This window comes from Carettochelys insculpta, chromosome 21 (assembly GCF_033958435.1).
Source record: "Carettochelys insculpta isolate YL-2023 chromosome 21, ASM3395843v1, whole genome shotgun sequence".
Classification (NCBI taxonomy): domain Eukaryota; kingdom Metazoa; phylum Chordata; order Testudines; family Carettochelyidae; genus Carettochelys; species Carettochelys insculpta.
The window spans coordinates 11,506,530-11,522,456 of NC_134157.1; the positions used below are offsets into that span (position 1 = coordinate 11,506,530).

A 15,927-nucleotide genomic window follows, 5' to 3' on the forward strand; every position below is an offset into this window, starting at 1 on the left:
ACCCTTGGAGGTGCAGCACTGCTCTCATTGACTATACAAATGTCTTTAGAAACAAAGGACAAAGGCTTTGAAACTAAAAATACAAAATTGAGTCCCAAATGATATGTTTTGCCTTGCAAGGTTTTGCTTGTGATCTCAGCAGCTGTTTTTTTCCAATATACTTAGAGCCTTGCAAATCTACAGATATCGGCTTTATATCTGTGGGTATCTGCAACCATGGATATGGATATCAGTGGCTCATTTTGGCAGCTATAGACGTGGATGCGGATATAAAATTTTGTATCTGTGCAGGGCTCTGAACATATTCATAAAAACTGGATTTCTGTCCCACAGAAAAGTAATAACATCATCAAACACAAAGCAAGTTCTTGTGTTTCATTGACAAGGCCTCAGCATGTCATTCATATGGAAAGGATCACAATTTAAAAACTAATAATAAATAGAGGAGAGCATCAGGGGAACAGAAGGACTCTCGTTTGATCCTCTGTTCCAAAAACCATTAAGAAAACCTAATTTCATCACCTTTTCCCTAGGAGATTTTATGTGTTATGGGCCAGATTCTTCAATACAGTGGAGCATCTGTGTGTTTCCCTGCTACTGCTATTTGACCCCAGCACTAATGTGCGCAGCCCTGGAGGATACCACAAGAAGATCCTTTGGTGGTACTGAGCCAAGGAAAGGGCTTTTAAACCACCCACTTTCTGCAACTCGTGAAGATAGTGCGTGGTTGTAGCAAAAGGGATATAATTAGGATGCCCCTGCATCCCACGGATCCTTGGCTGTGATTTCTGCCCCTCAGACACGTTTAAGAGCCAGAGAAACTTGGAGCAGCCATTGGGCTGATATCAGCTTTGCACCTCGGGACCAACTCAGCCGATAGCATCAATGGGATCAGTGAAATGCAATGTTCAGCTATTTCTACTTCTGCAACTACACTGTGTGCAGACCAGCCAGAGACAAAGATCTGATGCTACCTTTCTACATGGACATTCCACTAATCAGAGATTCTTTTGGCTTAAAGCAAACAAACTAATTTTGTTTATATACTTTCTCATTTGAGATCTATGCCATCAGAACAATTAAAACCCTTTTACATAAATAGGAGGAGAAAATGGGGGAGTTCCTATGCTCTGCTATCAGGGCAGGGACTGAGAGAGCAATCACGTTCAGATACTGGGACAGGGGCTGAAGGAGAAATCAGGCTCTGACACAGGATGAGGCCTGAGGAAGAAAAGAAACTGGTAATGGAGATGCATGAGAAAGAAAGGAGAGAAAGAACAAAGAGAGCCCTTAAAGGAAAAAGAGAACAGCAGGTGAGAAAGACAGGTGAAGAGGAGAAAATGATGAAGGTAAAGACAAGGGCAAGGAAGAAAGAAACCAATTAAAAAGGAGACAGCTGGTGCTAAGAAGAGCTGACAAATGAGACAAGAGGAGGGCAAGAAGGCCAGGTGAAGAAAGGACAGCAAGCAGTGAGAAAATGGGAAAGTAGGAGAGAAGGATAGGAGGCAGAGTGGTACCTTCACCAGTTCAAAGGGAAAGCGCTCATGGAAGATGCGGTTGATCCTAGCTCCTCCAGACAGCTCGTAGGTATCAATCTGGTCACCAGAGCCTTCAATACGTTTCTCAAAGTCCACAGCAAACTGCTGGACCATCCTAGGAAGAAAGAAATGAATGGAGAGAGCTTGCCAAGTACACTTCTCCTAGGAGGGTCACACAGAAGGCGTCCCTTACTGAAGCAGAGCTTTGGTCTTCCGGGCAGGATCATCAGGGCGGAAATTCTTGTACTCCTCCACCTCTTTCTCAATGGAGAGAAGCTGGCTCTGGAGTTTGTTCCGCAGGCCGGGCAGGGTATCTCGAATATGATTGGTCAGTTGCTGTACAAGTAGAGGGTTGAGAAATGGGTTAAAAATCCTGTGAGTTGTGATTGAACAGGGTCTGATGATTCAGCAGAAACAAAGGGCAGAAACAAAATGGGTCACGCTTCTGCAAGGGAGAGGATCATTAGATTCGTGTCAGAATAAGTTACTCTTTTCAGCCCCAGGGCATCAGTCTTATGTGACAGAGCGGTCCATTCCCACTGACTGAACTAGGTTCTGAGTGCGGAGAATGACAGATTATATCAATAGAAAGAAAAGAGCTAGGTTATGGATCTGCCTTTGGAAACTCCTAGGGCTTTCCTCTAGTGCAAAGCTGGCAGAGACTAGACACAGCAAGGGTAAAATCAATATCTGAAAACTTTTAGACAAATTGGGCCTGCCAAGCTTCAAAATATGCATGAAACAATGACGAATGGTGCAGCAAGGCCTATTATGTGGACATAATGGTATTGTTAGGTTCAAAGAACGAGGTTGATTTCTTTTGACAGTCCAATGTCCAGGTGAAGATACTATCTGTTTAGATACTTGTGTGGCCCTGATCACCACACCGTCTAAGGGCCTTGCAATGCCCCTGTGAGGGAGGGATAGCTTGCTTTTACAGGGAAACTGAGGCATGAGTCTTAGGCTGAGCTGAGAATTGAACCCAGGTGTTCTGAATTGAACTACAATCTACTCAGTTCTCTTGTAGACAGTCCATGCCTTTATCGGGAGGCTGCCACACGCAGAAATACACTAGCTAGGAGAAATACATAGTAAAAAAATTCTACACATCCCTAGCACCTTTAAACACAGGACTCACAAATATTAACTAACCAAGTCTCATAACTCCCCTTTGAAATGGAAATCATTTGTGCCCATTTTACAGATTTATTAAGAAAAAAATAAAATTATGTTTATTTATTATGTTTATTTCCATAAACCTGCCAAACAAAGGGGCATTTATTTCCATTTTTGGTGGATTTGGGAACATATTTTATTTTAACCTCTTTAATCTTATCCATAAACATTTCAGACCTGTCAAATCAGACTCATTTGATGGTGGTCTGTAAAGTGTTCCATTTAGGATGATGAAGAACTTTGCTCTGTAAATTTCAGCAGCTTTAAAGCACTAACATTTTAAACTTTTATACTGTGGGCCTGGCTGGATTCTAAATAGGATCCAGCTGGCTCTGAATTCTTGTTTTAGGCTTTGATTCTGTCAGCATGACAGAGCCAGTCAAAATTTTTTGAACAATTTTTTTTTCTGTTGAATATTTTTAAATCGGAAACGGAAATGTTCCCACATAAATTCCAAGTCTTTTTAATTTTCCAGCTTTTCAATAACAAACAACAAAATCAGATTTGATTTTCAGGTTGTCATTCAAAACTGGAACATTTCTACAAAAAACTTAAAAAAAATAACTTCTTCCAGCATGCGTTTAACTTTGAAGCCAAAGGGACTACAGATAAGCTTTAAGTGAAACACAGGCCTAAGTGGCTGCAAGGCTAGGGATTTACTGTTTCCCACAGTCTTGCCAATAAACAGACACAAATGGCTGCCAGATTGATCAGGCAATAACCTGCATTGGCTCCTCCTGGCCACCTGGGGCCGCTATTGCACCAGTACTTGGGCAGGGGGGCAGTCTCTCCTCCTCTCAATACTCAGTTCCCCCTGCCCAGGCAGTGCCCAAGGTGGAGCCTTGTGGTGCTGGGCAGTGGGAGGAGGCAGCAGCTTCAGGGCCTTGTTGCCTGGGCAGGGAGGGGACAGAATGGGGGATGGGAGCCCAGGTCCCCCCCTCACTACAGCCTGGACCCTGTTTGTGGCTAGGCCCTCATTCTGTCCCCCCAGGTTGGCTCTGCTTTACCTTGGCCCCCACAAAGTGTACCCCCTGCCCAGTCACTTTGAGCCCCACCTTCCCCAGCCTGGTTCTTGTTGAGCTTCTGCTTCTCCCCAACCCCACCCATTTGGTGTCCTTCCAACCTAACCCATTCTGCCCCCCTGCTCCTCATTCTATGTCTCTTGAGACTTTTCCCTTTTGGAACCTCTGGTCCCCTGACTCGCAGCCCACCCTGCCATGTTCCACTTGGTCTCTCCATACCTAGATAAGCTCTGAGCACAGGAACCCCCTCCACCATGCCCCCACTGGAACCGCAGAATCACAGAATACTAGAACTGGAAGGGACCTCAAGAGGTCATCAAGTCCAGTTCCCTGCCCTCATGGCAGGACCAAGCACCATCTATGTCATCACTGTTAGATGTTTTTCCAACCTGTTCTTAAATATCTTCACTGATAGAGATTCTACAACCACCTAACTGCCTAAACCGTGCCAAAATAAAGGCCCTTATCACTGCATCCCAGTATTCTTTTGACAGTGGCTATCTTTGATGTTTCTGCGGCACAGGGGAAGGAGGGATCTGAGCATATTTGCTTTGACAAAAGTGAAGTGTGATAATGAATAGTTTGAAAGCTGCAGCCACAAAGTCAGGGTCAAGTGGAATTTTTAAAAAACCTGACTAATCACAAGGAATTTCAGTTTTTGACAATTGTTTAAATAGGGACCAGAGTAAACATTCAGAATTTGATTCAATTACTTTAAAACAAATAGTGTAGGTTTTTGTCTTCTCTTCTGCTCATGTACTTTGAGGGGTCTTTTCAGAAAAGAGAGGAAGTGGATCTGAAAGCAACATTATCAGACTGCTTTTGCATGAGCTGGGAAGTACAACTGATTCTCAGCAAAACAGGGAAACTGATGATTAAGGTTGCAGATTTGTCACTGCATTTTTTGTATTAAATGATCAGCGAGCAATCACTTGTAAATGCAGTAAAAGTCACAAGTTACTATATTTACTGTGACTGCTCTCTGAGCTGTGATTAAAAATGTCCTCCTCTCCTTGCCTAGGAGACACTCACCACCTGCAACAGTGTGTTACAACCAAGCACTGCAGTCCTAATCCTATGTGGTGACTGAGAGGTATGCACCATGTCCCAATGCTCTAAGCAGGAAGTTGTTTAAGCACTAGGCTAGCTCTGCAGTGCTCTCCTCTCCCTGGGCCTGGTGGCCCACAGTTTGGGAAAATTATGGACAAGGAAAAAGACACGGACAAACAAAAAAATCACAGTGAACCTGACATTTTTCCATCCGTGACAAACCTACTGATAACATACAATGCATTTCTATCTATCTGTGTATCTTAGGGTTTTATACAGCCACTCATCATTAGATTACCAGTTCCAAAATCAGTAGCAATAGCAAACTCCTTAGAAGAGTTTACGGAGTTTCTAACACTTTCCCCCTTTTGGGGTCAAAACTCTGAAGGAGAGTTTTTGTTTTTAATTTTTTTTTAATTTTTACGATTGTACACATTTTTTCTCTTTAATTTTTTGAGCTGGTAGTAGCTTAATGGCAGATGGTGGAGTCAATGCTATCTCATTCTTAAAGTGAAATGGCATTTTTAAAAGATTTTTTTCACAATTTCAAATACACCAAACAGAAAAATAATAGAAAAGTGCATATGCTTTTGCTTTCATTGTGTGTATTATCCCACTAAGTCAATGTTGATACCAGCAATGTCATAGTTGTGTTTATTTATTAGAATTTTGAGCAGGAAGAACCCAAAGTCCTAATAAACAAATACAACTATGACATAGTTGGTATCACACAGACTTGGTGGGATAATACACACAATTGGAATATTGGTATACAAGGGTACATCTTACTCAGGAAGGACAGGCAGGGTAAAGAGGGAGGAGGTATTGCCTTATATATTAAAAATGTACACACCTGGACTGAAGTGGAGATGGACCTAGGAGATGGAAGTGTTGAGAGTCTTTGGGTAGGTTAAAAGGGGTAAAAAACAAGGGTGATGTCATGCTAGGGGTCTACTATAGACAACCTATCCAGGTAGAAGAGGTAGATGAAGCTTTTTCTAAGCAACTAACAAAATCATCCAAAGCGCAGGATTTGGTGGTAAAGCAGGACTTTATCCAGCCATTTCTTGCGAAACTAACACAGCAAGGCACAGACTATCCAGTAAGTTCTTGGACTGCATTGAAGACAATTTTCTATTTCAGAAGGTGGAAAAAGCTACTAGAGAAGAAGCTGTTCTAGATTTGATTTTAACAAATGGGAGGAACTGGTTGAGAATTTGAAAGGTGAAGGCAGCCTGGGAGAAAGTGACCATGAAATCATAGAGTTCATGACTCTAAGGAATGGTAGAAGGGACAACAGCAAAATAGGCACAATGAATTTCAGAAAGGCAGATTTTCGTAAACTCAAAACAAAAAGCAGTCAAGTAGCACTTTAAAAGCTACTTGACTGCTTTATGTTTTGACAGTGTATAGACTAGCACGGCTTCCTCTCTGTTACTTTCATAAACTCAGAGAGCTAGTAGGTAAGGTCTCATGGGAAGCAAGACAGAGAAAAAACAAATGAAGAGAGATGGCAATTTTTCAAAGGGACATTATTAAGGGCTCAAAAGCAAACTATTCCACTGTGTAGGAAAGATAGAAAGTATGGAAAAAGACCACCTGGGCTTAACCAGGAGATCTTGCATGACCCCAGAAACAAAAAGGAGTAATATATAACGTGGAAACTAGGACAAATTACAAAGGATGAATATAAGCAAACAATATATGTATGCCTGGACAGGATTAGAAAGGCAAAGGCACAAAATGAGCTCAAACTAGCTAGAGGCATAAAGGGTAACAAGGAGACATTCTATAAATATATTAGAAGCAAGAGGAAGACCAAGGACAGGTTGGGCCCACTGCTCAGTGAGAAGGGAGAAACAATATCAGAAAACTTGGAAATGGCAGAGGTACTTAAAGACTTCTCTGTTCCAGTCTTCACCAAGAAGTCTCATGAAGAAATGCCTAACATAGTGAATGCTAGTGGTATGGGGGAAGGTTTAGAAGATAAAATTAAAAAACAGAAAGTTAAAAATTATTTAGAAAAGTTAGATGTCTGCAAATCACCAGGGCCTGATGAAGAGCATGCTAGAATACTTAAGGAGCTGATAGAGGAGGTATCTGAGCCCTTATCTATCATTTATGAAAAGTCATGGAAGTCTGGGGAGATTCCAGAAGACTGGAAAAGGGCAAATATATTAATATAAATATATATAAAGGGCATCTATTAAAAGGGGAAAAAGAGCAACGTAGGAAATTACAGACCAGTCAGTTTAACTTCTGTGGCAGGAAAAATAATGGAACAAGTAATTAAGGAATTCATCTGCAAAGATCTGAAAGAAAATAAGGTGATAGGTAACAGCCAGCATGGATTTGTAACGAACAAATCATGACAAACCAATCTGGTAGTTTTCTTTCATAATATAACAAGTTTTATGGTTAAGGGAGAAGCAGTGGATGTGGTATACCTAGACTTTAGTAGGCATTTGATACCATCTCTCATGATCTTATCAATAACCTGGGCAAATACAACTTAGATGGGGTGCATAACTGGCTGGACAATTGTTCTCAGAAAGTAGTTGTTAATGGTACACAATCGTGCTGGAAGGGCATAACAAGTGTGATTCTGCTGGGATCTGTTTTGGGACCAGTTCTGTTCAATATCTTCATCGACAATTTAGATATTGTCATACAGAGTGTGCTTAGTAAATTTGCAGATGATACCCTGCTGAGAGGGGTTGCAATTGCTTTGGCGGACAGGGTCCTAATTCAAAATGATCTGGACAAACTGGAGAAATGGTCTGAGATAAATACAATGAAGTTTGATAAGGACAAATGCAAAGTACTTCACTTATGAAGGCCTAATAAAGAAAGGAATCTAGGGGTCATAGTGGGCCACAAGCTAAATATGAGTAACAGTATGACACTGTTGCAAAAACAAAACACGCATGATTCTGGGATGCATTAACAGGAGTGTTGTGAGCAAGACACAAGAAGTAATTCTTCTGTTCTGCACTGCACTGATTAGGCCTCAGTTGGAATACTGTGTCCAGTTTTGGACGCTACACTTCCAGAAAAGTCCAGAGAAGTCCAGAGAAGAGCCAAATGAATGCTCAAAGGTTTAGAGAACATGAGCTATGAGGGAAGACTGAAAGAACTGGCCTTGTTTTGTTTAGAAAAGAGTAGATTGAGAGGGGACATAATAGCAGTTTACAAGTACCTAAAAGAGATTTACAAGGAAGAGGGAGAAGAATTGTTCTTCTTCGCCTTTGAGGACAGGACAGAAGCAATGGGCTCAAACTGCAGCAAGGGAGATTTAGTTTGGACATTAGAAAAAACTTCTTAACTGTCAGGGTGGTTAAACAATGGAATAAATTGCCTAGGGAGATTGTAGAATCTCCCTCACTGGAAATATTTAAGAGCAGGTTAGAGAGACATCTATCAGGGATGGTCTAGATGGTCCATGATCCTGCTGTGAGGTCAGGGGACTGGACTCAGTGACCTCTCGAGGTCCTGTTCAGTTCTACTGTTCTTTGACTTATGATTCTAACTTCTTTCAGTTCTACTGATCTTACATATAATTGAATTATAGCAATTAAAAATTGTCAGATGTGATTTGCAAGTTGATCACGTCCCTTTAAATCTTAATTTATGAGATTTTGGTTTTTGTAGTTTCCTCATACAGTGTGTCTTAGGAGAATGTAGCCCTCCAAACATATAAGAATCTTCTCTAAATTAATTTATAAAACAGTTTTCTGATAGGCATCATTTTAAGTGAAAATCCAAATAATTTAATATTACAGGACCATAGAAAATGCAATGATCTCTCGAAGCTAAAAAACCCAAAACCAAGTTCTGTTCTCACTTACAGTGGTGTAAACCAGGAGAAATTGTACTGCTGTAAGTCTGCACTAACGCCATTGACTTCAGTGCACTTACTCTGGATTTACACAAGTGGTACTGAGAGCAGAAACTAGCCTTTTGTTTTTAGTGCGTTAACATGCTTTTCAGCCCAGAGGAAAGTGCTTTGTTATATCAGTGTACAGTTAACTCTTTCATATCCAGGACCAGGAGGCTGCAAGATATTAAAATATCCTGGATAACAGACAGGTATATACAAGCAATGCGTAAGATAAAAAAATAAAAAAATAAAAAAAAGATTTAAGATTATTAAGAAACAAAGAAAAAGGTATGCAGAGTATTTTATTTACCAACAACAGCAGTAGTGTACACTGTAAACACATACTGTATTTGCTGTATTTATTTGTGTTTACTTGCACTATACTGTACTTCTGGAAAAGATAACTAAAATTTTCTTATGGTTCAAATGCCACTTATTTGGGAGTTCCAGATGATAGAATGCCGGATAGGAAAGAGTTTACTGTATAATAATGTAAGTACAGGTGCAATTTAGAGGACCAATACTGATACTTTCTCCTTTTGTGATCTTGGGCAAACCACTTAGCTGTTCTGTGTCTCAGTGTCATAGCATTAAAACAAGAACTGTAATCATATATCAGTCCATTGTGAGTATTCATTAATTTACATTTGCCAAGTGCTCTAGGAGTGGCTAGTATTCTCATTATCTCAGAGTAACCCTGGGTCACAGCCCCATTTTGGTCTATTCTCTCTCCTAGTGATAGCCAGCTGCAGAGCCAGGCTGCCATTACCTGGTTCAACACTTTCTGCAGGTAGGGGGTGCCCATGCGCTCAGCCATATGTCTGTAGGCCGGGTGGGAGAGAAAGAACTTCCTCTCTGCAGCCAAAGCAGCCTGAATGTCCTTCTTGCCATCAATGTCCTTCTGACTTCTGTTGACCACACCAATGTAACCTGCCAGTGAAAAGACCCAAGGTCAGATGGCAGCATGGAGGAAGTGCAGAAATATTGGACACAACCAGGAGACAATGCAGGGTCCGGAGAGCCTGCAATATGACACTAGGAGGGAAGAACCAAGAGGAGTCTAAGTTTGAAAAGGGAGATCCTGCACTTGGACTCCTGGTAATGGAAGGAAAAGGAAACCCCACTGGTAACTGGAGCCATTTGAAACCATTTGAAAAATATAAACTTGCATTTCCTTTAGGCTCTGATACCTGAGAAGGCAGGTGGAGAACTACATTCACTACTGCTAACCCGCTGAGATTCATGAATCTCCCATCATACTTATTATTGCAGCCCCCTCCCCAATCCAATTATTTTTATCACCCACCTCTTACATCTCATCTTCTAAACTGTAATTTTATTGGGGAAGAAGCTGTCGTTTATGCTAACTTTGTATGGCACCTACCCAATCTGATTTTATTTGTTAGGTCATTGGTTCTCAACCTTTCCAGACTACTCTACCCCTTTGAGGAATCTGATTTCTCTTGGGTGTTCCCAAGTTTCAGTTCATTTAAAAACTATTTGCTTACAAATTCAAAAAAAAATACAGATTTTCACAGCACGCTATTACTAAAAATTGCTTATTTTCACCATATAATTATAAATGAAATCAACTGGAATATAAATATTTTGCTTAAATTTCAGAGTATGGTGTGTAGACCACTATAAGCAAGTCTTTATATGAAATTTCAGTTTGTACTAATTTTGCTAGTGCTTTTTATGTAGCCTGTTGTAAAACTAGGCAAATATCTTGATAAGCTGATGTACCGCTGAAAGACCTCTGCATATGGTGAGTTGAAAACAACTCCTTTAGGACTACCACAGTATGAAAGAGGTCTTCTGTTTTTCTTGTTTGTTAATTTAATTTTTCAGGGTTTATTTTAGCAACTTTTAAGTTTTATGCAGGTATCCAAAAATAGGGGAATTCTCTTTGTATGTATGGAAATGAACAATGTCTGTTATATACATCAGTACATATTCTAAATACAATTGTATATTTTGTAATGAGTAATTTCGTTATAATGTTCCTTAGTGCATTTTAACGTAGTACTCATCCATAGAACTGTGTTAAATCATATGAGGGAACTTTTAATGCACACCAACAGGGTCTACATAGACCAATTAAAGCACAGCATGTTAGTGTGCATCAGAAGTCACACATTACCGCATTTTTTAGATCAGCCCTTCAACACAAGTTACCATTTTCAGTATTTTTCCCAGTATTGTTGTATAAAAAACAGTTTAATTCTTTTTGTCAGGGTTATTTTATTTATACTGACCAGTTAAAATGAAAAATCAGAAGCCCTAAATAGAAATATTAAATAACAAGAAAAAGAGATTCTGATATCTGGGATCTCCATATCTGGGAAGGAAGGGAGAGACCTAGGTTCCCACGTCTACAACTTCTCTTCCACAGAAAAAGATATAACACCGAGAACAGGGTTCTGGTTACCAGGACTGCATGCTAGCGTACAAATACCTTTGGGAAGGCACTCCTTACAGGGGAGCATGGCCCATTTCCTCTTATAAAGAGGTAGAAAAGTTGGTTGTTCTTTCTTGGAACTGAGGGACCTCTTGTTCCAGCTTGGAACTGAGGGGCCAATTGCTTTAACATCAGGTTCGGGACAGATATTCCATCAGAGAGGAGAACATTGTTGTAGCACAGGTTCTGGGGAATGCTGGAGGAAAGGTTTGGTACCAGGGGAAAGAAGGGAGGAGAATGAAGAGGGAGTGAAAAGGAGATCCATACCTCTTCGAAGGGGAAGTAACTTGTTTTCTAGCACATCTCGTGCATCAGTTCCTTCATCCATGAGGTCCAGTTTAGTAATGACACCAATGGTGCGCTGGCCTATGTGGACACAAGCAGACATGGTTTAGTTTGAACCCACAACAGTTCCTGTAAGTTATTTAGGCAGAGGTAGCATTGCAGATCACCTGGCTGAGCTAAGGAACTCAGCACATGGGACTTCCAATCCCACGTCTGGGAAGGAGGAACTGGAGCATACCAGTGGGGTGGGAGAGGAGAGAGGGAAGACTGAGTCTCAGAGATCCCCATTCTGAGCTACAGCAGAGAGGGAGCTTAGAGCAGGTGGTTCTGCCTAACAGGCTTGTCCCCTTGGGGAGATGACAAGTGACTGAAGAGTGGGAAGTCTTTTTCATCACTGGAAGAAGAACCAGGAACTTCTGGAACAACAGTGAATGATGAAGCTGCCTCAACACTGTTTGGCAGTCTGTATATTGGACTTACCACTACCTTGATGATTGGGGTTGCATAGCTGAGAATGTCATTGTCTCAGGGAGTTGTGTGAGCTGGGCAAGAGCTATGTGTGATGGGAAGGCTGTTTCTTGAGCAGGGGAATACATCTTAATACACACCATTGCTCAAGGCCAGGGGTAAGAGAGAATCAAATCTAGTGCTGTGCTAAAGCAAAAACAGAGGCTGGATTTACCTTGTGGGTCAACCTCCTTTGCAATCTTGAGGGCATCAGAGTTGGCCAGATCAGAGTTAGCTGGGGATACAGCCAGAATGAGGCAGTTCTCTTTGGTGACGAATTGCATGATCATTTCCCGGATCTGGAACTCAATGTCCAGTGGTTGGTCCCCCACTGGGACTTTTGTCATCCCTGGTAGGTCCACAAGGGTCAGACTCAGGACTAGGCAAGGGAAACAAGAGGAGAAAGTGAGGGTCCCAATAAGGATTATGTTTATGATATGTTAATTTAAGTGTTTACCGACTACACCGATGTGCATTATAGATATATACATATAACTCAGCCAGTAGCACCCAGAGTCTCATCCAGCCCAGAAAAAAATTTAAAAAACATAGTTCCTTTTCATTAGTAGAGACAGCAGTGGACTAGGACTCACAATTCCATAAGAGATTATCAATACAAATATGTTGCTGTGTTTTAATTTCTGTTATGCACCAACTTCTGAAAGGCTTTTATTTGCCACATCCTAGTCCTTTCAGTCTCCTCTTGCCAAGGCATCTCAAAGCAGGAGATACTTATTTCTGTGTGGCTGATGATTACACACTATGAGTCATTCCTGTTCAAAAGCCAAACAGTGCATATACTACTAGGAATTTCAGCAGCATCTCCCCATCTTTGGTGCAGCAAAGTGGTGTTAAGAAAAGAGAAGCAGAGATACAGTGAGAAGGTGCTGATTTTCAGTGAGTCATTCACTACATCTCCCTTTCGTATGGCTGTAAACAACACTCACAGGATCATTATTTGTAAGAAGAGGGCACATTATATTACGCTATTGATTTGATGGAGGATTTTGCGTAAAAAGACAATGGTGTGACGTGATCCCAGATTTCCTATCAGCTTTTAAATTTGAACAGTCACTTGAGTGTCATTTAGAAGTGGAAATTCATTGCTGCTGTAGTACTAACAGGTGAGTGATGTGGGGGAAAAAATCCAAGTACAAGATGATTAACCAATTCTAGGGCCACATCCCGCAAGACTTATTCAGGCAAATCTCCACATATCTATGACATAAATTTTGCTTGATTAAGGGTTATTGGATGGGGCCCATTAAGATTAGGGGCAGGATGTGACAGTTAAGGAACTGGAGCGAAGGCCACAAGAGACTCTGTCTTGAAACCAGTGATTCTCCAACTTCTCCATTCCGTGGAGTACATGGAGAGGCCTTTGCCATCTCCATTCTGAACACCACACACCCCCTGATCATAATCAGAGAACAGCTAATTTAAAGGTTAAAAGAAAACCCAGCAGAGGTCATTATGGAGTAGTACTGGCAGACTATGAAGGGAGAGCTCCTAACAGTTATTTAGGCATATAGAATTATTTAGTATCTCAATCAAGTAGAGAATCTCATCAACTATAAAGCCTGTAGAAAATCCTTCCTGGTCTGCTCAATCTTTTTTTTTTTTCTGGACAGGGAACTATTATAATTCCATTTCAGATCCCACATCCTCATTTCTCTGTATCACATCTCTCCTTATCTTAATGGGTGCTGGATATGGCTCCCTTTAAAGTCTATCTGTGTCGCCCCCATGTGAAATGGGGGGATCACTTAGAGCCACGCAAGGTGCTCCTTTTCACCTAGGAACTGAGCATGTTGTCTCACTAGCAATTCCAGTCCCTACAAACCTGGCACAGTGTACGACAGCCAGGTAGCTGAGTGAGTTGTCATAGTGTTGTGGGGATTTGTGAGGAAAGAGTCTGCACTGCAAGCTCTCACTGCAGCTGTCTCCTGTACTTACTACCCTAACTCCAAGACAGAACAGCATCAGACAACAGAGTCAGCTCCACAATTCTGCCATACCCCTCCAAATGCCCCCATCTTGGATGCTGTACAACACCTACCGTGGGGAGAGTAAACCCGGAGGTTGATGGGGACAGGGGAAATCCCCTTGTTAGAGCCAGTAACGCGGTCTGTCTCAGCCTCGATCTCCAGACGTATCTCTTCGAAATCAGTGAATTTCTTCCCTTTGCAATGTAGAAACTCCCCATATTCTAATGAAACAACACCGGAAAGTTACAGATTTTCCCTGCTGGCCTGAGGAAACTATCGAAATGGATAAGCTGTGGCAAAGGTCTCAACCTGTAGTGCCAGGAGGCTAGCAAAGAGGAGGTAACTAAGGTACTACTATCACTAACAACAGCTGAGGGAATACCCTTCAGCTCAAGCCAGAAAGCTGCTGACCAATAGTTCACATCCCAGCAGGGACAGAGTCCTCCCCTTGATATCCAATTAGTGATTCAACTCTTCCTCTGCAGAAACCCAGGCAGCTAAATATACGCTGGCCTGTAGGAATAAATGCTGCCACACACAGACACACACATATGGCAGTGGAGCATTGTTTAGTGGCATGTGATCAGTGTCTGGTTACTCTCCTCCAGTGGCAAGAGGACCAAATTTCAGCTTACTGGTTACTCAAGGAGTAGAACTACTGCTTTACGTACCTAGAAACACAAACTGGTATAGGACTCCCGCACTCTCAAGCAGTAAGAATTTTGCCATTGACCCATCGTCAGCAGTCCCACTGATTTTAATGAGAATTCTGCACAGGGCACAGTGGCAGGGGCTGGCCCTAAATTACTGGCAGAAAAGATTCTTCTAGCCTCCTCATGGCAAAACTGATTTCCCAATATTCCTGCCTTACTGATGGCAGAAAAGTCCATTTTTACTTATGTGCTCTTGATGTAGATAACTAAGCCCAAATAAAAAAGCAGTCCAGTAGCACTTTGAAGGCTAACAAAATAATTTATTAGGTGATGAGCTTTCATGGAACAGACCCACTTCTTCAGACCATAGGCTTACCAGAAGAGACTCAATATTTCGTTAGTCTTTAAAGTGCTACTGGACTGCTTTTTTGTTTTGATACTATATAGACTAGCATGGCTTTCTCTCTGTTACTAAGCCCAAATAATTTCTTTTTCTGTCACTGATGCTTCGTTCTCAACACGTTTAAATCACATTACTGTAGAAACTCAGAGTTATGAACACTGGAATTATGAACTGATCCATCATGTACATGCCTCATTTGGAACCTAAAATACACAATTAGGCAGAAGCAAAGAGAAAAAAAGCAAATACAGTACAGCACAATGTTAAAGGTAAACTACTAAAAAAGACCTGACAAGGTAAAGAGACTGTGTCTATGCTGGTTACATTTAAATTAAATGCACAGGATCATTTTTCTTCTGCATAGTAAAGTTTCAAAGTTATATTAAGTCAATGTTTAATTGTAAACTTCTGAAAGAACAACGATAACCTTTTGTTCAGAGTTACAAACATAGCAGAGTTAGGATCTACCTCCATTCCTGAGGTTTTTATAGCTGCGAGGTTTACCAGTCCTATCAAAAGCTGATTGCTGTGCCTCAAGGGCCTCATCTAGGTCTCATCCATTCAATAAATCACTGGTCTGCAGTTAAGGGAAAGCCATGAGGAGCTTGCTGAAGCTATCTTGTCAATTCAGCACAAGCTGATGAGAAGTACTTTGCTCTGAACATTTAATGCACCCTACATTTTAAATAGGCTGTAATGAAAACTGGCTAAGTGAACACTGTTTTTAGGGGACAGGTTCCCATGTGCTTTCTCTCATTGAACAGTACCACTGATTTCCTTGGGACAGCTCTCAAAGTAAAGTAGAACTCATGCTGAGTACAAATATCAAAATCCTGGTCCTAATGAGTTTAGTGCTGCCAAAAAGGGTCAAATTGACAGCCTTGTAGACTATTGTCTTCTCTTTCCCACAGAACAGGGACAGAATGGCAAGGTTCTCCCAATGAACCTCTCTCCTAATGTAAAG

The 15,927-nt window shown here is 41.3% G+C and overlaps 1 protein-coding gene across 9 annotated transcripts in view; it reads right to left on the reverse strand.

Annotated features, from left to right (window-relative positions):
- Positions 1-15,927, reverse strand: part of DNM1 (dynamin 1) — a 147,571-nt gene that overhangs the window by 95,166 nt on the left and 36,478 nt on the right. For all 9 annotated transcript variants that reach the window (XM_075015879.1, XM_075015880.1, XM_075015877.1 and 6 more), the window contains exons 3-8: positions 13,979-14,128; positions 12,095-12,298; positions 11,395-11,493; positions 9,436-9,596; positions 1,732-1,874; positions 1,518-1,653 (exon numbers count right to left, since the gene is read on the reverse strand). In XM_075015879.1, the coding sequence (XP_074871980.1) occupies positions 1,518-1,653; positions 1,732-1,874; positions 9,436-9,596; positions 11,395-11,493; positions 12,095-12,298; positions 13,979-14,128 (893 nt within the window). The remainder of the gene's footprint in view (positions 1-1,517; positions 1,654-1,731; positions 1,875-9,435; positions 9,597-11,394; positions 11,494-12,094; positions 12,299-13,978; positions 14,129-15,927) is intronic.